The 22,466-nt window shown below is 37.5% G+C and overlaps 1 protein-coding gene across 2 annotated transcripts; it reads left to right on the top strand.

The window, feature by feature from the left end:
- The first annotated feature begins 253 nt into the window (after positions 1–253).
- On the top strand, positions 254–20,797 carry VPS36 (vacuolar protein sorting 36 homolog). 2 transcript variants are annotated; one of them, XM_050906603.1, is made up of 14 exons: positions 254–322; positions 1,597–1,665; positions 5,247–5,317; positions 6,630–6,744; positions 8,217–8,306; positions 9,663–9,749; positions 13,072–13,104; positions 13,215–13,292; positions 13,697–13,831; positions 14,750–14,815; positions 15,381–15,445; positions 15,897–15,981; positions 18,481–18,557; positions 18,641–20,797. In XM_050906603.1, exons 1-14 carry the CDS (start codon positions 254–256, stop codon positions 18,732–18,734), a joined length of 1,134 nt encoding a protein of 377 aa, XP_050762560.1. In that variant the 3' UTR covers positions 18,735–20,797. The 2 variants fall into 2 exon arrangements, with proteins under 2 accessions (XP_050762560.1, XP_050762551.1); XM_050906594.1 differs by having other exon boundaries at positions 254–349.
- The last annotated feature ends 1,669 nt before the right edge of the window (positions 20,798–22,466 follow it).

Genomic DNA, 22,466 nt, shown 5'->3' with positions numbered 1-22,466 from the left:
AGGGCGGTGCCGGCTGCGCCTGGTGGCGTCCGTTGGGTGGGCGGGGCGGGCGCTGGAGCCGGAGGCGGTGGGAAGAGCGGGGCGGTGCCTACTGCCGCGGCGGGAAGATGGCGGCCGCTCCTCAGGCCGCCGCTAGAGGGCGCGGAGCGGCCGGGGATGGGGCCTGCTCGCTCGGCGGCGGCGGGCGGGGAGAGGCGGCTGCGGCCTGGTCTGCCGGCGGCAGCGAGGGAGGGGAAGGGGCTGCGCGCCCGCCATGGACAGGTTCGCCTGGACCAGCGGGTTGCTGGAGCTGGGGGAGACGCTGGTGGTCCAGCAGCGCGGCGTGCGCCTCTGCGACGGGGAGGAGAAGGTGACGGGAGCGGCCCTGCGCGGGGCCTGGCGGCGCGGTGGGGCCCGGGGGGCCGGGGCCGGGGCAGGGGAGGGGGGGAAAAAGGGCACGGCCGTGGGCCTCAGCCAAGGGCGGCGGCAGGGGACGTGACTATGGGTGGTATCGAGCGAAGGGGGGCGAGACGAGGGATGTGAAGGGGCCTGGGCTGCAGGCGGAGCACCATCAGAGGTGTGGGAGGACGAGTGCGTTTTGCTCCAGGGTGTGGCAGGGTTTGGCTCTGTGAGAAGATTGTTAAGGAGGAGATCCAGGCTGTGTGGGACCGAGAAAGGCCTTGGACGATGTGTGCCACATGGAGGGAGGGTTGGCATCCCCATAGGGCCTGCGTAGCTGGTGTCACTGTCATGAAACTTGATGTCCCCTGCTTGGGTTGCCACTTCCTGTGTCAGGAGCTAAGCACTCCCCCGTGTTGCTCCGCCCAGCAAGCTGTGCTATTTGGCTTTGATGCCATGTACAAGCTATGTCCTACAGTTCACACTTGAGTCATCCTGGTAGCTGTAAAATGCTCTTTAGCTCTGGTGGTGAAGGATGCTCTCTTGCACTCTGCTTGCATCTAGGCCTACTCAATTATTGTTTTGCATCGTGGCTGGAGTAACTCTTGATCTCTCCTCATTTTTCCTCACCAGAGTAGGTGCATACCCTCATAAAAAGCTGTAAAAACGTGCCTCCAGTTTTACAAGTAGAAAGCGATTTGCTAACACAGATTTTTCCAAATACTGATGGCTGTCTGATAAAGAACTTTTCAACAATAAAATGGATAGAAGCAGTACTTCTGTGTGATAAGCCAGAAGATTTCAGGCTGTGCATAGCATCTTCTTATTAGGTTGCTTTGCTTTTTTGCATAACTTTTACTTTCTTAGTCAGCAAAGAGTGTTCCAAAGCCAATAGCCCTGTTTAAAGTGCGATATTTAGGAATGCTTGTATATCTTGCACAGCATATGGAGGGAGGATCCTTCAGGATTTCCTGGGGGAAAGTTTATACAGTTGAAAAAGGAAGTTTGTGTATATCCATCTAATCCTTTTACACTAATTTTCTCCATTGTTTCCTAAACTTCATTTATTATGTTTTCTGAAAAAAGAGAGTGTTGTGAAAATATTGGCTTGTTGAATCTGAGTGCTATGTTGTGGTAATGTGTAATGTTTCCAAGATCAGTATTTATGCAACTTACTGGTTAAAATTGTTGTTGATCTGTTTTATTTTTCCTGTTTAGGTGAAATTTGATAGTGGAGTATTACTACTTAGCACACACAGACTAATCTGGAGGGATCAGAAGAATCATGTAAGTCCCACTTTTGTCTCTTTTATGTCATTCAATTGTAAATTCTATAATAAACAACAGGTAGCTTGCAGTGAAAACACTGCACACAGAGACATTTTTCTTTCCTGTGTGTGTGTTTTGTCTCACAAGTTTAGTCCTTTTTTTTCACTCTCAGTGGAAAGAAAATTATGTACAAGGAATGTTCTGTCACCTAATTCTGCTTTAATAAAATGATCATGCAGAGATGAGGAGGGATGGGAACGAATCATATAAATTTCTCTTTTCTATGGCACAAAAACAGAGGAGAAAAGAGTCTGGTATCATGCACTAAAAACTGTTGGTTTTGAGACTGAAGCTGAACGTGTCAGGCAAATGATAATGTGAACTCCTCTCCCATGCTCCTTGTCTAGCGACACTTTTTCTTCCTCATTGTGTTTTCAAGTCCAAGTTTCCCTGTCACCTGCTCCCAGCATATAGTCCCAGACCATGATTTGATAATAGGATGTGTTTGGTGGCAGTATTATTTTGTACGAGTTTTACTTTCCCAACTGCCTGTTCTTGTGCTGAACCATACCTTCAATAAGCCAGAACATTTGTCTGTACTGCTATGGAGAATTGACTCGGAGTTTAAGTGGCAGTGTCAGAACTACAGTGTTAATACTGCTGCTGAAAGCTTTGTATCATCAAGCCACAGCCTGAGATTGTTGGCTAGAAATGGGTGAGAAAGACTACAAACACATACAAAGCTGTAAGCATAGACTGTGACAATGTGTGCCACTTTGCAGCTGCAATTGAAGGAGAAGTCCTCCTCAGAACCAGGTTGGATTATGCTTGTTTTGGACACAATCTTTTAGAAATTTAGCCCTGGAAGGCAAAGTTTAGACAGAGCTTATTCAGGTGACAACTTTTCAAAGGCCTGTTATATTCCACTGGACTGGTTTTGCGGAAGGGTAGCTGAAGCATCTCTCACACCCAAAGGCCATTCCCTACCAAATATCACATCCTTGCTCCAAAGCAGGGAGCCACTAAGAGACTTGTAAAGGTAAGGTCACCAAGGATGTTCTTAATTTGGCAAAGCAATATCTTTTTTCCTTAGGGATTGTTTGCAGTAACAGCAGAACTATTTTTAGTACCAGTTTTTCAAAATGTTTTGAGAGCAGGTTCCCAGGGTGGGGTTACTGTTAAAGTCAGGGGCTGATTGTCCAGATCATGAACTATTCTGTATAAATTAACTTTTTTTTGGCACAGTCAGTGTGAGATAATTTAGTTATGCTAAACTATCTGTGTAATTCATCTCTTATTTCTTCATCAGCATTTCTTCTCGACAGGTGGGCATGTGCTGCAACGTGCACTGCTTCTAATCTTCTCACTTGGACGTTTTACTTGCTTGGAGTAACATTAAGTGTTATGGCTTCAGCAAGTCTAACAACTGTGCATATCCCCATTCTCTCCTTCCCAACAAAAGGATGACATTCATCTCTTGTCCCTGGCTTGCCCTGCTCCTAGGCTACATGATTCCTTGTATCAAGATCATTGAATTTGCTAAATCAGCAGAGAAGAAACTTGGAGAATAAGAAAAATAGTTGTCTTTTAACAGATTAGTTTAACTCGACAAAGATTCTGACAAGCTCCAGGCTTGATTAAGAGAAGGGGCAGAAACATATGGCCAGGAGATGGGCAAAAATTATCCAGTTCTGATCTAATACAGACCAATTCTGTCTCAGAGGAGCCAGGTTTGGTTTTTAATTTTAAATCTGTGGTACACAAATAACTTTGTTAGTGTGGTAAATGAAGCTGATTCTTTCTCAAGCCCTTACAATTGAAACATGAGGAGCACAATGCCCTTTTATTTTCATGGTGAGTTGTTGGCTAAGCTCAGCTGTGATCTAACATCAGCCTTAGAAACCTTAGCTAGCTTACCTAGTATAAACTTGTAGAGAGAGTCCCCTTTTATTGTGTCAGCAAACTTTAGTAATAAATGGGGCACTTGTCATTAGGTTAACATAGCAAACCTTTTTACAAAAACAGACAGCTCTGTTTTATAGCTGCTGTTGTTACATACCATCTGTAGTTGAACAGTATAGCAAATACAGTGATTTCCAAAGGAAAAAAAATATGTAATTCTTTTAAGTTTGTTACATAGCTAGATTTGTACAACATTTTAAATCATAAAATCATGCATAATGTGAGCATGAGACATGAGAAAAAATATCCAAATAAACTTACAGCATTTTTAACACATCTCTTTTTCTATCCCTTCCTCTTGCTTCTCTCACCAGGAAGGGGTGATTCTAAGTCCTTGTGCTTACAATAAGTTCATAACTTTCTAACTGTGAACTAAATGAATCAATCATTTTGACAGTGTACATACTATATATAGTTGCACTCTTTTGTCATTTGCAAAAACTTTTTTTTTTTCTTTAACGGAAGTATCATTTTGCCTATATTTAAAGTGTCCAGAGCTATGTGGACATTTTACAAACAGTAACCTGTTCTATGTAACGGCTGTAGAATCTGAAGCCGTAGAAGAATCTAAATAGCTTGTATTAGGAGGTTTTAGAACAGGAAGTACAACCCATGTTTTTTCCCAATGAGAGATTTGCTCATTAGTCGGAGTTCCTGCATGTATACTTCCCTTATCTCCAATTTAATGAGTATTTAATAATTTCATGCAAAGAGGAACAATTTTGGTAGTAGGGATTGAGAGGGCCCCGTAACAATGTTCCTTGTAACCTGGTGTTAGGCTCACCCTCATTGCAGATGGAAGAGAGGTTCAAAGAGGGAATGTAACCTGTGTTTCCTGTATTCTGGGTGACTGTGTTGATCACCAAGCTATTGTGCTGAAGATAGCATTCACCAAAGGACACTCATCAAAACAAGACTAGGCACCTAATTAGATACTTTGAATTGCTCCCTTGAGCAATTTCTGTCTCAAATGCATATAGAAAGAGTTTAGCCTGGGTAGGTTGGTCTCCCAGAGATGGATACAGTCTTGTTTCTTGCTCAGCTTTGTTGTATCTAAAGCACAGTCCAATAAACGTGTGTTGAGATGCATCAACTGCTGGATTAAGTCCTTGGGTGTGGGACAGATGGAGAAATTCCTATTCCAATCAGAGGATAGTCTAGTTTTTTAGATGTTCAACACTTAAAAGACTGGTGCTTTTGGATATTGTTTTAGCTCCCAAAGTAACATCAATGCAAAAATGTTAAGAACCTGTGAGCATTGTGCACCTACAGGGATAAGCTGCAGTAGTGTGGAAATTTTAGTGTTTAAATTTTGAACTTAGATACTAAAGATTTGTTAAATTCCCGAGTCCTTCTATGAATCTAGCTTGAGGTGTCTAAAGTTGACACATTGACACTGAAGCTTGTTTTTTTGATTATCTAGAACTCAGTTTCAACTTTGTATTAAGTTTTCTAGTTATATTTGTCTTTAATAGATTGTTTCTATTGTTACCATCATATTTCATATGGAGTGCCTCAGGCAGCACCTGTAGAAATCTGTACTGTTTGTGAAATGGAGAAAGAGAACACTTGGTTTTAGAGAATGAATAGTCAGGATATGACTTTAATTTCACTTGTGTTTGCATTGATTATTCCAGGAGTGCTGCATTGCTATACCTCTGTCTCAGATTGTCTTTATTGAAGAGCAAGCAGCTGGGATAGGAAAAAGGTAAGGTGATAGTCATAGTCTTTTTCAGATGGATAGTTTGCCCATGCAGTTACGTGAGGTACCCAAGATTATACATTATTAATTCATGGTAGGTTCCATTTGCAATCCAAGTTTCCACATTGACAGCCACAAGGACCTGGTTTCCTCACTTGAGATCAAATGTGTAAGAGAGTCATGACAAAGTAGTGTTTGATGTGATTTGTTAAATAACTGTCTCGTAATCACTAAACAAGTATGTGTTCTAGTTTGCCATTTTCATTTGATTAGTCATAAATGACAACAGTGATTTTGCTGGATCTAAATTTGAAAGGTAATTTTAGTCTTTTGTGCCACAGAACTGGTTAGGGATAGAAACTCTGCCAGATCCTGTATTATATAACTTTTCATGACCATATGGTTAATTTTGAGCATGGAAATGCTAGTGATGGTTAGAAGGAACTCAAGTGTTTCCATTCACTTGGATAACTAATTCAGTATGGTAAGTGTATAAAGAAATTTCACAAGAAAAAGAGAAAAAATATTAACTGGAGAAATATATATGTAGTTGACATCTGCTTGCAGCCTACAGTCAGATGGGTAAGGTAATATGCTGGGCGTATCCAGAAGAAATCAGGTAATTCACTAATGCTGGAGAAGTTAAGTAAATAAAGACCCATGAAAAAAGTATCAGTAAAATGAAATGGGAATGGTGGACTTGCAGTCATGCTGTGATAGCAGTCTGTTATGTTCCTAAAATTATGCTATCTCAAGGTTTGTTTTGGTGATAGGTGTCATTTTAGACTGTTATTTCCATGCATGTTACCTTTGAATGTTGGTTTTGGATAAATTCACATACAGTGTTCACAAGTGACATATACAAATGGGATAGATTAAACATAATATTGAGACCTTTTGTTTTCCTGTGACAAAGATAGTGTATTTTGGCAGTAGTTATTGCAAGTCAAAAGCCAAATCAAATGGCTACTTCATGATTTGTTTTTATCTTAAATAAAAGATTTTTCAGAAATTATTGCTTGAAATGTTAAAATTTGTTATGTTTATTTCTTAAGAATTGATGGTGGGTACATTTTAAATTTGTGAGATATTGCTGTTTTAGAGGTTATAGTAGTTTTTATGCAAGATTACTATAATACTGAGTCAAAATGCTTAAATGTTGATGCACAAACATAAAGCATTATTTGATGTACTTTAGCTCTTATGTTAGATAAAGTTAATAGAGGTTTTGATTAAATGGTTAACTTCGATTGTAGAAATAATTTTTTTAGATATTACAGAAAGCTGCCTTTTTTTCTTTCCTTCAACTTTTTCTTAGTGCCAAAATAGTAGTTCATCTTCATCCTGCTTCTTCAAACAAAGAGCCTGGTCCATTCCAAAGCAGCAAATATTCCTACATCAAACTTTCTTTCAAAGAACATGGGCAGATTGAGGTAAGTTTTGTACCATGCGAGCCCAGCACATCAGATCTTTGGACATGCTTTTCTGCTCTTGCTGCGTTAGTGATAATATTCCATGATCTTTCCATGTTTACTTTTGAGGTGGAGCTTTTTCAATACATCCTTTTTGAAGACAAACACTATGAGCCTTCAGGGTTTTATACTTTGTTTAAATAATGCAAATAGAGTTCAAAAAATGTCAAGAGGCATTATTAGGCTTTGTCCTTATTTTAGTAGTTTTAATGTAATCTTATACTTCCTTTTTTAATCTTTTAAATTGAACACAGGATTTTCCAAAATGACGTCTCTGAAATCTGTTAAATGTTTAACAGAGTAAAAGACGTTTCTTTGTAGCTAACCCTCTACTGCACAGGAATCTTATTCCTAAACAGCAACTTATTCCTAATCATCTCTCTAATTTTATTGCTGAACAATTTTTGTTGCCTCAGAGCTTTGTTTCATTTTATGTTTTATAAATCTTTATTTTTTTTACCTACACCAAATCTCAAGGGCGTTGAGCATTGTAAAAAAAGTCATATATTTTTAAAAGAAGGCTTATGCTAAAAACCAAATTGCACTCTGTAAAGAAATTTGACAGTATAAGATCCTCACTTGAAGAGACTGAGAACTTTAACTTTGAACAATGAAAAAAGCCATACCTGTTTACTGCAGAAAATCAGATTTTCAACTTGAATTAGTTATAAATGTCTTATAAATGCATGTGCTTGATCAGACTCACTTTCATTTCTTTGTGAGCAGTTTTCAGCTTAGAACAAGTGTAGATTTATGCCTAGTTATAATTGCGTAGGTGTTTTGCCTAATCGTAACCTTATTTATTTTAATGTTAGTGTTCGTGTCTGAAAATCAAACTTACAATGCTTACTGGTTACCTAGCATATCAGTTACACTCCAGATCTTTTCTTTATGACTTCAGAATGCTTTCCAGTGAACAACCATAAGAATGGAATAGATTTTCTTTCTGGATTTTGGTCAGTGGGATACACTTACTGTTAACTAATTAACTAATGCCACCTTCTCATAGTAGCAATAAACAAATAAGTGTAATGGATCTGTGTGGTTGTCTTTATATTGTTGAATTAACAGATCAATAGTAATTGGATTATTTAGCTTTCCTTCCTTTTAAAAGCATGCCTTTGAGCAAACCTCAACATTTTTAACTTTAGCATGTTTTGGAACATTTTGAATATCTGAAAAAAATATTTTACAACAGAAGTACTCATATGAGTTTACCTAGTAACTACATGGCTCCTCCTCTAATGTGTATATTTTTGAAGACTGGACATTAAGAATTTCCAGATAATGAATGTTGTACAGTGGATGCGTAGGTGTTACCATGCTTTGTCTTACAGTGAAATTTATTTCATCTACCTCCAAGATGCTAAAAATACCCAGAGCTACTCTGCACAGTTTATAAAATGTCTGTTGTCACTCTTTAATGTTTGCAGTTCTATAGACGATTATCAGAAGAAATCACACAAAGGAGATGGGAGAACATGCCTACTGGTCAGACCATTCAAGTTAACAAGAATCCTCAGGTATGTGCAGAGCTTCTGAGGAGAATCTGTATGTAATCTCTTGTTTCCACTTCTTGCTGCGCCCATATACTGCATCTGGCATGCCTTGCTAACCAACGCCATGGGCATATGTGGGAATTCAGCTTTACTTTGCCTATTTCTTCACTGGCGTAAATGAGTTTCTCCTTTGCAGTTTTCACCTGATATAGAACACTGTGGCTTCTCTTCCTTGAGTGTGTTTGGACTTGAATAGTTGATAATGAGCTCCATTTTTGCAAATATTATATATATATATATTTGCATATAATTTTATTCACCATGAGAGATCTAATGAAGCTGAAAGATTTTTGGTCTTAATTGTGATTTCTGTTTTATTTTTTGTGGCTGGAAGTCAAATATATAACATGTAACTTTTATATAACTCTTTGGAACCTATATATGTTTGATTTAAATGTATATTCTAAATGGACAGTTGTTACAGAGAATCTCTTCGTCATATGTTAGATTGCCTTCTTTATCTGTCTGCATACTTGTAGGTTATAAATTCTGATAAACATGTAGATGTTTCTGTATATGAATATGTTGAATATATGAATATATTGAACATATAGTACTATATGAATGAAATAGGATGATTTAAAGATTGTTCAATGTCAAATCACATATGTCCTCCTTTGTAAATGTAGTACCTATAAACATAGTTGCATTTGGACTAATGGGGAAGCCTGTATCCTGCATCAAGAATCATTTAATGAAAGTGCCTTACCTCCTGTTCTTATTCTTAAGTCACAGCAAATCATTAACACCAGTGCTAAGCTTTGCAGTCAGAGATTTGAGGGATGGCACCACTGCCACTTAGGTACCAGCCTTTCTAAAACACATTTGGCATCAAATGAAAGGTTCACCATCACCTCCATTCTGAATCTTCTCAGGAAGGTTAATTAGACTGCACTTAGCATTGTGTTTCTGTGGCTATGTTTCTTCAGGCTAGATTTCTTGAAGTAATCATGTTTAGATACACTCGCGCATTTCCACAGCTCTAGTATAGATGTTCACATGGACTCGGGAGGCTTTAACTGAGATGAGCTGGAATGCTCAGTCTGGATCAGGCTATTAGGCATCTTCATATTAATAGCTTCAATATAATAATCTTATTATCTGTCTACTGCAGAAAATTCATACATGCTTTACACTTATTGTTTATTTTTTTAGACTGGTTTAAAAAATACTTTCAAGAAATATATGAAATATTGTATGCATGATATCAGCTTTTTTGGGGAATGTTTCCTGTCTTCTAATGTAAGGTTTTTCACAGTGAGGCGGATGAGAAAACTTAGCATTTCCTATTTTGATTCCTTTCATTATTTTCTTTTGCAGGCAGGAAGAATAAGGGCTGTAGGAATTGTAGGGATCGAAAGGAAATTAGAGGAAAAAAGAAAAGAGACTGACAAAAACATTTCCGAGGTAAATACTACTGAAGTTTCAAGGTCAACCACCTGTCTGAGCCATTTACATTCATTCACACTTTCTTTCGGGGGCAGCTGAGACTATTTATTGTTTTTGTTGAGAAGTCTGAATTGATTAAGAGTATATAATTTACAGTTATTTACTTTGTTCAACTGACTTTTCAATATATGTAAAGGTACTTCATTTAAACAATTCCTTTTAAGAAGACTGTTCTTTGAAACTAACTGTGTATTTATGAAATTAATTTTGGTAGAATTAGAAATCTGAGTTCACTGACTTTTCATCAGGGGAAGCAGAACACAAAAGCATCTGCACAAAGAGACTGTTAAAAGTTTGGGGTTTTTTTTTCCCTTTTTTACAGCTAATTTTGGTTTCAATTGAAAATTTAATATATATTAAGAAGAATACACTGATCCAACTGTCTGCACATAACTGTGGTGAAGTTAGGTTTTAATCTTATAAATATTCAGTTTTTAAATGTTAGATTTAGGCTTATAATTACAGTAATTACAGTAAAATGTTCTGCAGTCCAGGCATCAGCAAGATGTTACAAGTATCTTTGCGAAATACCTGGGCTAGATAGGGACCATCCTTTTCCCCAGAAACAGCACAATAGTTGAATTCCAGATATCAATAGTGATGAACAACAGAGGCAATTAATTTATTCGTATATACCTGGGAGCGATATCCTCAAAAATAGTCTGGTTCCGTCTTGGTAGTAGAGATTAATACAGAAGTACTCATAAACTACATGCAACAGATTCGTTCTTCTGGCAAAGCTTTATGGGATTCAGCATGCCACAATAAAAAAGGCATTCAGTGCTCTGATACATAAGACAATTATAGTACCTTTGCAGGCCGCATGCTGTTTCAGATACTGGTAGCATTAAACTTTTTCCTTTCTATTTATGAGGAACGTAATGAATGAAGTTCTGTGTGTAGTTCAAAAGGTATTGTGGTTACATGCGTGTGTATATAGTTCAAAAGGTATTGTCTGGTTATTTTTTCCTTTCGTAGCTTTGTCAGAGAGTAAAAGAAATCCATTTATACATGTTGTATGAACAGAGGAAAACCATGACTTGTAAAATCCTGCCTTCCTCCAGCTTTAAATGTTATAAATGACTTAATTTTAAAAATGGTGCCCTGGCTTCCAGGAAAAGGCTTCCTGCATCTGCTGTTCACTGCTGATAAGAATCCAGTTCTTTAGCCTTTTGTTTATCTGAGGAAGTTCCTGTTAGGTGTGTGCACATTCCCCTTTGTTTCCAGGCCTGCCCTTGGTGAGTCAGGCAGAGGAGGAGTTAGATACAGCATGCTGTTTATTTAGCTAAATCAAGGGTTCTTTTGATGAATGATGTTTTCATGCAGGTTATAGAGATTAGAAATAAGCTGGGAAAAGCCTTGTTAGAAAACTTTTTGTTGATATCATATGCAAGTACAGTGGAAGGACTTTGATTTACACTAGAGATTGGGAAATCTATTGTAAATTATTGAATTTGGCAGATTAGGAAGTAAGAAGAAATATTCCAAAGAGAAGCTTTTGTTCTGATAGTGGTAGATTATTGTTATACAGTGGTATATTTTCTTTTCTCCCCTTGGACCTAGCTTTGTCCCACTTAATTTTGGATACCTAACTTACGTACCAAGTGTTAAGGGGCTAGACTTCTCCAGTCAGTGGAGACACACTGGCACTATTAGGAGGGATTCAGATGAAAAGCAAACCCTGTCCCCTCCTGGAGGCATCTCTTTCTCTTCTTTGCATGTTGAATCTCAGACCAATAAACTTCTAAGTAAGGCGCCTAAATGTAGATGGAAACAATTGGGTCTTCCTGCACAAATTCTGCTAAAATCTGTCTTTCTAGTGGGGGATTAGTCAGAATAAGCTAGGAATAACATAGAAGCAATGGCTAGAAGCTGTAGGCAAGATGTATCTCTGGTCATTTGACATACTCTAACTGAACAACCTTCTTTACTTGTGGCTGGAGGGGTTGGGTGCTGCTATCAGGCAAGCTTTAGCTGAAAAGGTTCAGGAATTTTTCTCACACCAGTTGTTCAAAAAAGGTGGTTTGAAAAGGTTGACCACCTGGGCACGTTGTCCTGTATTTGAGAGAAGCGGGTGAGAAGGCTGAATGTGTGTTGCTGAGGATGGGAGAAATGAGAGTTGCTCTTTAATACAGTTGCATTAATATAGTTGCTAACTCTTTTTTTTTTTTTTACATTAATTTTTTAATGCTAGTTGGTTATCATTACTAAAACTTCTGAATTTCAGTATACCTTCAGCTTTTTTTAAAGTATGTTTTATTTAAGCCTAAAAATGCCCTTTGTGTGTTGTTGTAGAATTGTTGTATTTGAGACCGTAGCAGTTTACTAAGCTTAACAGACTTGATATAATTGTGGTCCTATGATGGATGTCCAGCTGATTACATATTTTTTTGTGGAAACAAAATAAAAGGTTTCTTAGACTAGAAAAAAATTGTTTTGTACAAATAATTTTTTCCCTTGCTCTAGCAGGTATTTTGGTTTTTAGGTCCAACAACTAGAGTTTTCAGAGGATGCTTTGTGTCTAGTTTTTATCTTAATTTATTTAAATCTGATAATTTGTCTCATGGACCTTATTCATTTTTTTAAACTGTTTTTTATTTACTGTGGTAGCACTGCTGTTCCTGTGTATGCGATACTTAAATGAAGAGATGTTGCCACATGTCTTCAGAGGTTTTGTCTCTTCAGTTAAGCATACATGTGAAAGCATATACCCTCTTCCTTGCTCAGTTGAAGTGGCTGTTTCTTACTAACTTAGTAACATCTACTGATTAAAGTAAAATTGTCTTGTCAGGAGGAGTACTTCTGTAGCTTTACAGCTGGCTTGCTGCTGGCCAGAAACAATAGATCTCCTTGAGTGAGGGTTAACTGTTGGAAGAAAACCTACCATCACCACCAAGAAACCTTCCCCCAGCTTTTAGGAGAGCATAATAAACTTGGACAGTTTAATCTTTTCTGGGCCTCAGTATCTCGTTGTTCCTTCCTATCATATGGACTTCATAAATCATATTGAACTAGTGTTCGCATACTAGAAAAGCGTGTGATTGTTTGATTCTTTTCTTCATTCTTTGTTGTTTATGGATTGTATAATTTTGACTTTAAGATGTGATATAAAACAGATATATCAACCCATTATATATAAAATAACACATTGTAACATACTAATCTAAAGGGATAGGAGCTCTTACGAATAGCTTGGGTAGGTGGACAAAGGCAGCTCACTGTATCCATGAATCTGAATGCTGTAATTATACTGATCTGCAGTGTCTGCTTTTCATTTCAGGCTTTTGAGGATCTTAGCAAACTAATGGAGAAGGTATGGCATGTGTCACTTATCCAAGTAGACTTATGCTTGTTTGCTCAGTTTTAAGCATGCTTTTCTCTGTTGAGCTGAAAGTTGACTTATCTATGTGTCTTTCTTGATAGGCTAAGGAAATGGTGGAGTTATCCAAGTCAATAGCTAATAAGATTAAAGAAAAACAAGGTGACATCACTGAGGATGAGGTAAATGAATTTTGTTTTTAAAGTCAACAGAAATGTTCCTATGCAAAGCAAAAAGCTATCCGTTTAATACCTGTAATGTTAATAAAGAACACTTCACGGTTGGGTTTTTTTCTGTTTTACATAAAGTAAAAGTGACTTACTTGTTTAGTGTTAGCTTTTCTTTTGACCCTTTCTTAAAAGCAAAGATTTTACTGCCTTTGTGTAAATTTTTGTATTTTTGACCTCTGCTGGTCAAAAATAAATTGTATTAAGTCTTGCCTTCTCTTTGCTAGTAATTGACTTTATTGGTAGTAAACTGAATGGATTTGTTCACCAAACCTGTCTTACAGTAATAAAATCACAGACTTTTAAAAACCAGAATCATTCACTAGCTGATGTACTTTTAAATTTATTTATTTGTTTAGACTATTAGGTTCAAGTCCTATCTACTGAGTATGGGTATAGCTAATCCAGTTACTAGGGAGACATACGGATCTGGTACACATTACCACATGCAACTGGCAAAGCAACTAGCCGGAATGCTGCAGACACCATTAGAGGTAAAGTACCTAATTTTGCACCAGCATTTTCTGTGTGTTGCTGAATTTTGATGTAAATGTGTTTCGGCTGTAGTACTGTGCCTCTTTTTAAAGTCTCAGATTTAGCAGCACAGCCTCATATTCAATGTTTATGGAAGGGATATATATCCTCTTTCTGAATAAGAAAGTTTAAATATAAGTAAGGATTCTTCTTTGGAGTAATGGCATCTCAACTTCTAATTTGCAAAATATCAGTGATATTTAGCAAATCATACTAGCAGTCTTTCTTCTCTTTGAACAGCGCTGTATTCATCCCTTGCTGCAGAATATTACTTTTTTAAAGAAAGAGTGAAACAACACTGACTTTGAAAATATAAGTAGTCAGTCTTTAAACTGCTTAAAAATTACATATTTTGCAAATGTAGCACAGAGTTATTACATAGATTACCCCTCCCCTTAGTAATATCTCATATTTTAATTTACCTGAAGCTATTACAGAATTCAGGATTCTCACCAAAAAGTTAGATTTCATGTTGCAGCTTATAAGGCTATGTGTCTACTAAAAAGCATACATATTACAGTATTTTTGTGAAAGCTATGTGCTACCTACTATGATCAGAATGGAAAACTGAGTGTGTCTGAAAAGTAAAAACAGTAAATTGATTGATAGATTTAATATATTGAAATTCGTTGTTCCTGTGATTTATTCTCTGCTTTAAAATCAAAGTTATCAGTGTTTTGCATTTTAAAATGATTACAGAAAGATATAACCACTTACCTCTCATGCTAGAAATATGCGGTATTGCCTAGATATTTTTTTTCATTAAGGCCCATCATTTAGCTCCTCTGTTTTACCTGTTTAATCAGTCAGATGCAAGTTGAGATACTGTGTTTACTAGATTAATGCTATTTCTCTTACCAGTCTTGTGCTTAACACAGGAGCGAGGAGGGATCATGTCACTTACAGAAGTGTACTGTCTGGTAAATCGTGCACGAGGATTAGAGGTGAGAAATTGGTTTTATTAAATATTTTATAAAATGTACTTCAGTGATAAGGTAATTAAAGAAAAAGGGTAAAAATGTTCCCTACCAATTCCTCACTCTACCTGTCTAACAGCAAGAAGTGATCAGCCCTTTATTAAAATCAGGGCTTTTTACCTTTTTCCTTTCTCCTTCTTCCATGTAATGTTTATATGTCCTCTATAAGTTGTCATAATGTATGCTGCTTTTTATAATACCATACAAAAGGGAAAATCCATCCTTATCTGGGAAGAAAACTGAAAGGACAGAGAATACTAAAGAATGGTGAATTTTTTTTTTTTTTTTTTACAAAATATGTCAATTCTTTCTGTAAACAGGGCAAGAAGGATTATTATAGAACACATAGTAGGGGAACAGAAAGGAGCATAGAAGCCAAGAAAATAGACTGCACAATAGAAAGGAAGAAAATTAACAATATTGTGTAGCCTGGTGTATTTTATAGCTGTAGTTATTAAAAGTGTTTGTTTTGGTGTTACGCTGTATACTTGAAATGCAAGCTGTGAATAAATATGTTTTACTATTTTAATAGTTGCTGTCACCAGAAGATTTAGTAAATGCTTGTAAGATGCTGGAGTCACTGAAATTACCACTGAGGTAAGAGCTTTACAGATGTATTTATAAAACATGGCACTTGCAAGTCAGACCATGGTGCTTGGATGACTTAATATTTTACCTGCAGTAGATTTTTATGGGTTTTTTTAAACAAAGTTATCCTTTGCTTAAAGGATGCTGCTGTATGCACCAACATCCACTCTACGTTAAAATATGAATTTTTAACCATGGTTCACTTTGCTAGGAAGACAATATTCTTTTCACTTCCGATACAGTTTTTTTCAGACTGCGGAAAGTGTTTAACTAAGGCCAGGCATATGCCCTGCTCTTTTCAGTCTCTTCAGATTTTGAAGATGCTTTTAATGTTAAGTTCATTTTACAGAGCTTCCCTGCCCTTTTGTAATGTGGTTATAGGTGTGGATACATTAGAAATGTGACCATAGGTGATGTGCACAGGGTTTTTAGTTACTTTGACTCTCTCTCTTGATTTTAGGCTTCGGATATTTGACAGTGGTGTGATGGTGATTGAACTCCAGTCTCATAACGAAGAGGAAATGGTAGCTTCTGCTTTAGAGACAGTAAGTGTACTTCGTTTCCTTCAGTGTTCTGACTGTGCTGGGGAAATTTAAACACGTTAGGTATAAAAACTTGAGGTACAGGATTTCCTTTTGAGGTTTTGAAATACAAAATATTCCACTTCCAAATCTTCTAACAGTAATACTTAAATAGCACTTTCATCTTCAAAGTGCTGTGCAGGCAATAATCTTAGTCATTGCTTTCTCCTTAAGGAATAAATCACTTTTCCATCTCTTTTCAAACTTCGTTAACCTTCAACCTTCCTGCAAATCTTTTGTGCTGTAGGATGAAATTCATGGCATGTATTAAACAGTTAAATTAACAGAAGTGGATTTCTGACAGTGTACACAATGTGCTTGAAGGCAGTGAAAGTAGCTCTTAAATGTTGATACAGGCAGTTGTTTGGTTTGGGTTTATTTCATAAAATAGCATATTGTATGTGTAACATCTTGTACTGAGTTTGCTGCTGTGACAAGTGCTCAGTTGGAGATTAGTGTGTATAGAATTAAGCTAGCTTCATCAGGAAAAAAAAGTAGTATAAATTGCTCAGTGTGGTAAACCTTCGTGGTCTTGCTACCTCTGGACTCTTTAAAGTCCTGCTATCCTATTATTTGATGCATTTTCCTGTGTCTTTTTCAGTGGCATGTAGTTTTTTGTTTTTCATAAAGTTGAGTAAAGGCTGATTCAGTGTATCCAAAGTTAAACATCAAAGTCAAAGAGGACTTTGACTTGGGCAGTCAAGAAAAAGTAGAGCTATCACAGACACCTTCTCACTTGGTAAATGAGGTAGACTCTTCAGTGCGTTTTGCATGATTGGCACCATATAGCTTTCTCTCATCAAAAAGATTTTTAGGTAAGAGAAATGTATATAGCCGTCTAAAAGATTCCATCCTAAATTATCAAAATTAAAATGCTTAAATCTTTTAATATATGTTAATCCTTTCAGTTTATTTTCTTATATTTACAGAAAAATACCTAGTCCATTTTAGGGTTTTTTCTGATTATTTTTGGTTTCTAATTAAGTTGTTGCCTTCAGTAAGAGTGCTTATCTCTTTGAAAGGAAAGGAAAAACCTTTTCTTGATAACAAATGAGGTCAACTGCAAAAAGCAACAGATGGTGGATTTATTACTGAAGTGCCTTTTTTCTTTTATTTTCATAATATGAGACTTTGACTCCATAGAAAAATGTAAGGGAGAGGCTTTGAATGAGGAAGGCTAGCCCATAAGGGAAAGGGAAGATGAGATCAGACTTGTGGCCGAAAGTACCCTGTGCTTAATGTATAATGTACAGTAACATGAAACTTCTGAGAAGTGGAAGGAAGTCACAGGGTTTCAGACAGGAGAGAGATGTGGTTTTGAACAGCTGGTGAAGACAGGAAATGACATGGAAGTCAAAGGAACCCAAAGGAACCCAAAGTCATCCTTGATGAGAGTAGTGGTTTGGGAAGGAAAGATAATTAATCACCCATATGCATATTAGATTGTATAGCTGGCTTCCATTACTCAGATTTGGTCACTTAGCTTCACAAAATCTCAAGTTAGGACTAATTTAATCTGAGTTTCTGTAAAAAGACTACTGCCGAGAATGAAGCAGAATAGACCCCTCCCCACCCAGTTATGTGGGAAGCAGGAAATGGCAACTACATCTGGATTTACAGGTTTGCTTGAATCTGAAGCAATGGAGAAATGGAAGAATTATTAATTTGTAGGGTAATAAAACATGTTTATCTGGGAAATTCAATGCAGTAATAAGTCTAGACTTCGTATCTAATATTTTAAGCATCCACATGTCCAACCTGTGTGAGGTTTCATTTTAGCATGTATTAACTAGCGTGGTTGAGACAATGGAGCCAAAGTTTTAAGTCCCAAGATTGAACCTATCTTTTGTGTCAACTGAATGTGATGGTGGCTTTTACTGATCCCTCTAGTATGCCATAATATATGGTGGAGTACCAAGGTTTGGGGATTTACCTATAGGCAGTGGGGATATTTTAAATCCCATTAGACTCAAATTCTCCACTTCCATCTGAGATGACTTAAATTTCTGAATCGGTGACCTCCCCTGAGCAGGTCTTTTATTTCCTCATTTAGGATTCACTGTTTGCAGAATCACTGAGTATAGTTGGGCTGTGTAAATACTGATTGTGACACTATACTGCTGTCTGAGCAATTCTAATTTTTCCACTCATTTTGTCCCAAGGCATCTTTTAAAAAAATCCAAAGGAAAGGGTACCATGTGATTTTTTTTTTTTCAGATTTAACTCTTTTCTATGTTCCTTTTTTATACCTGGCAATTTTCCCAGGACACAGAAGAGGTATTTTTAAGGGGAAATAATCATAATTATTTGTACTTTTTAAAATGCAAACAAACTACTTATCTTCACAAGGGATTTGCTACCAATTTATCATTTCACAAGGCTAGACCTGATTCAGTAGCTGAGAGAACTTCATTGTTCTTTTAATGCCATAGTTTGTTTATTTGTGTGTTTGGTTTTTGACAGGTATCTGAAAAGGGTTCTCTCACAGCTGACGAGTTTGCTAAGCTGGTGGGGATGTCTGTTCTCTTAGCCAAAGAAAGGTAAGTAATAATTGCTGTGTTTAATACCTTCGTTATCCTGCTGTTCTCAAATAATACAGCACATCTTCTTTTGCTTTCTCTAGGCTGCTTCTTGCTGAAAAGATGGGCCATCTTTGCAGAGATGATTCAGTGGAAGGCTTGAGATTCTATCCAAATTTATTTCTGACGCAAAGCTAATGTAGTTTGTGTACAATTTGTTATGTAACAGTTGAACAAGAGAGCAGAGGGCAGAACCCTTCCAACAACTGACTTTAAAATTTTTATTTTGTTAGTGAACTGCAACAGTGATGAACATTGCAATGCTTTACAGTTCTCAGGTATTTCAAGTGCTGAATCTTCTTACGTGGAACTGAAAGGAAATAGGAATCACTAAGTCAGAAGCATGTTAATTGTCTCAAGCTGGCTAGCTCATGTTTCAGGTTTTATTTGATGTGCTCTGTAGTTTCTCATTTCAAGAGAAGTCAGATGAAGATTCCACACAAGTGAAAGTGGAAAGAATATCCTTGTAGTCTGCCATGAGGGTCGGCACCCAGAAGACAGGTTACTGCATACTCCAATTTCAGTTTGTTTATGTCTAGAGCAACAAAGCAGACAGATGTATCCGTAGTGATAAGAAAAGTGACTTCGGTGTGTACTGAGGTATAAGGAAGAAACCAGTGTAGAATAACCCCTTCTCCCTGAAGTGATGAACAGTTTTCTAAGAGAGGATCTTGGGGTTCTTGTACTTTGAGACAGAAAGAACCTGCTGCAGGAGAGATTAACATATGTTATGTGAATCTAGAAAACACGGTGTTTATTTTGTCATGTCTTATGCTAATATCTCAGATAGAAGTATTGTTAGCACAGACTTCTCTTTCCCTGCCATCTTCCTGCCTCATTATGTCGCGCTTTGGGTGCCCTTTCTCTGTCCTCTTTTTACATAGCGGAGTGTAGTAGCCTCCTGTCACTCTACCAGACTCTCTGCTTTAATGTGCTTGGTTTTTATCTTGTACTTCTAATGAAAGATCATTTGTTTGTTTCATCAGCCTATTATCTGTTTTGGAGAGACAGTTTGTTTGCTTATATCTCGTATGCGAAAATTAATATGCTTTCAATATTGAAGGGAGGAAGAAGACTATCACCCTGTGTTTAATAGTCACGAGGTATCATATTGTTTGGTATTCCTCACCCTGTGTTCACACTGAATGCAATTTGATAGTCTCAGTTTTCATAACTCCAGTGGAGTTGTTACATTACTTGAAGATCTGTTGTCATGGTAATAACGGTAAGTGGATGTTTACGATCCACGTCACTTAAATTTTTGGCGTTTTGAAGTGACCAGTTTTAATAAATAACAAAATTCATTCAAGGTATAGGCAAGGACAACATATAGGTAACTGCATTGTGGTTGTAATGGCCAAATCGACATTACAAAAAAGGAGAAAAAGGCTTTTAAGAGCCTGAAAATATTTTCAGAACTGTTTCAGTGTTACTATAGCTTAGACAAGGGTTAAAAGCCTGCCAGTAAGGAGTTCGGTGCAGAGATCCCTACAGCGATGATGCTTTTGGTTTGTAGGATGCTTATTTAGATCCAGGCAATTGTGTCCTCTCCTTGTCACAAGCAAACTTTTATGCAGTGCTTTCTTTAGGGCAGTTTCCCTCTGTTTCATGAAGGTGCTAAAACTAATATATTTGACACAGCTGAAAGAACCGGTTCCATGCTATTCTTACTGTGTTAAGCATCTAGCATCATCTCTTCAGGAGCCTTAAGGCTTGCTGCTTTTCTTCATCCTCCCCACAACCCACAGAAGACATCCATGTGAGGTACACCAAGCATCACGCATCTAAGGAGGGACTGAAAAGTGAGAAATTCAGAAGCAAAAAGCTGGTTTGTCACAACTGTTTCTTTTGCCCGATATCCAAACCGGTCAAGGGAGACCAGTGGTTTATGGGCCTGAACCTCTCCCCACAAGGGGGCATGTCTTCTGCAGAAGGAACAAAACCAGAAATGAAATGCCAAGTGTAAACTCCCAGACTCCAACCCTGAGCATTTCATTCTCTTAATTAAGCAATAACAGGACAGCCTATTTAGGATGATGGTACCTTCTCGAGCTCTTCTTTCGCAAGATTTTTCCTTGATTTTTTTTTTTTCCTACGGGGAAGAAATCTATAGGGTAAATTGTATAGCTGGTTTAGAATTTAAACATGCACATGAGAAAATGACTACTAGAAAGTAATAAAAATTAAAAAAATTTCTTAAATAGACTGTTCTGTCAGGTTTTTTCTTCCTAAGTGTTTTGGGCAGCTTTAAAATATTTACACATCAAAATCTTGTGGTTCCGTGGGGCAGGTTTTTAAAGCACATCATATTTTTGCTGTATCATTTTGTACCTAAAAGGGTACAAGATAGTTTTGATTTAAAATTAAAAGGGAGAATTAAATGTAATTACAATGCCCTGGTTCTGTTGCAGAGTAGCCTGTGACCCATCCCAGCCAGAATCACAAACCTATAGATGTCTACACAAGCACCAGTTTCATGAGGGAACCAGCCTGAGTGCGAGCCAAGCATATATCCTGTGCTAGCATTGGGAAGGCGTTTGACACATTCGAATGTGTTTTCCCAGCTGAAAAACAACAGAAATCATGTATTTGATGCCATACCGAGAGCCAGCTGTTGGGCAAACACATGGAGTGACATGTTTACGGGTGTGTGGTATCATGGTCATCCATCACACTGTCCTAAACGGTCATTGCCCAGTCCTGTTTCCATTGGTACTACCAGCAAAAAATCTATTGACTGTATTGAAGCAGGATTGTAGGAGAGAGGAAAATACAGGAGTTGCCGTTCTCACAGGTCATTCCAGTTTAATACAGAAGGTGCCTATACGAACCTTTCATGTTTTGATTATTCCTAGAATATTTGTATCATGATACGTGAACATTATCTCATTTTGCCAGGGCTGCCCAATTATAGAGTCTTTTGAACAGAGGTTTGTAACAGAGGTCTGTTCAAAAAGTGCTTGGTTTTTTATGGAGCAGTCTTAAATGATGATTATGTTTTTCGTTTGAAAACATGGGCCTTTTTATACCTCTGACAGGAAAAGAGCGCTGCTCAGGAATCTACATCTTTTCCATTTCTCCTTTGCCTTTGTTTTCAGGAAAATTATATTCAGCCTGTGGAAACATGGATCTAATCTGAACTATATTTCTGAAGTGTAAACATTTTTTTTTCTCTGAAAGATATATATGTATGTATGTGTATTTGGAAGTCTTCGGAAGTGTATCTTTAATAATCACTACTGGCTGCATATTGATTAGCTAAACTCTTCGATGCTCTGTTCTTCTAACCGGACTTTTACAGTTTGTCCAAAGGGCCTGACTGTGCTGCTTGTAAAATTAGTGGAAGTATTGTCACCGAATTCATGAGGACAGTAGTGGGAGACAGCGGGAGTCTATTGCCGACAGTAGAAGTTCCTGCTTCCTCAAGCCTGGGAGGCTCTCATTTGCAACTGGACAGTTCTTTCAAAATACACACTGAAAATACAGGAATAGCTCATTCAAAATTATTTGTGGATTTGATATGAAATCATTGTTTTCTTGGGAAGGAACCCCCTCTCCGATGTTTTTTTTTTTTTTTCTGAGCTAGATTCACAAATCTCACAATTACATTGCTTCTCCTATTCTAGCAGTTCCCATTTCATCCTGATTCTCAGTGCTTCAGGCATTCACGTGAAATGCAAGACACTCTAGTTCCAGGTCATCTTCTGCTGGGAAGACTTCAACTATCAGTTTGTTCTCCCAAGAATGAGCTGCAAGTACTCATGCTAAGAGGATATTCTGGGCATGTCTGTTGGCAACATTCATCTTTATTTTAAGGAAATACATAAATACTTTTTGGAGCAGAGGCCAAAGTGTCATACCTCCCAGGTA

The sequence above is a fragment of the Gymnogyps californianus genome, chromosome 1, assembly GCF_018139145.2.
Source record: "Gymnogyps californianus isolate 813 chromosome 1, ASM1813914v2, whole genome shotgun sequence".
In the NCBI taxonomy this organism is placed as follows: Eukaryota; Metazoa; Chordata; class Aves; order Accipitriformes; family Cathartidae; genus Gymnogyps; species Gymnogyps californianus.
The sequence above is the reverse complement of the archived record's forward strand: the minus strand, read 5'-3'. Positions and strand labels throughout refer to the sequence as shown.

What these genes read in the sequence shown, in the direction of transcription:
- VPS36 (XM_050906594.1), top strand. Translation starts at nt 254, where the DNA reads ATGGACAGGTTCGCCTGGACCAGCGGGTTGCTGGAGCTGGGGGAGACG. An exon ending in CTGACAAAAACATTTCCGAG is followed by an intron (nt 9,750 to 13,071) that starts GTAAATACTACT and finishes TTTTCATTTCAG; the next exon opens with GCTTTTGAGGATCTTAGCAA. An exon ending in TGCTGCAGACACCATTAGAG is followed by an intron (nt 13,832 to 14,749) that starts GTAAAGTACCTA and finishes TGCTTAACACAG; the next exon opens with GAGCGAGGAGGGATCATGTC.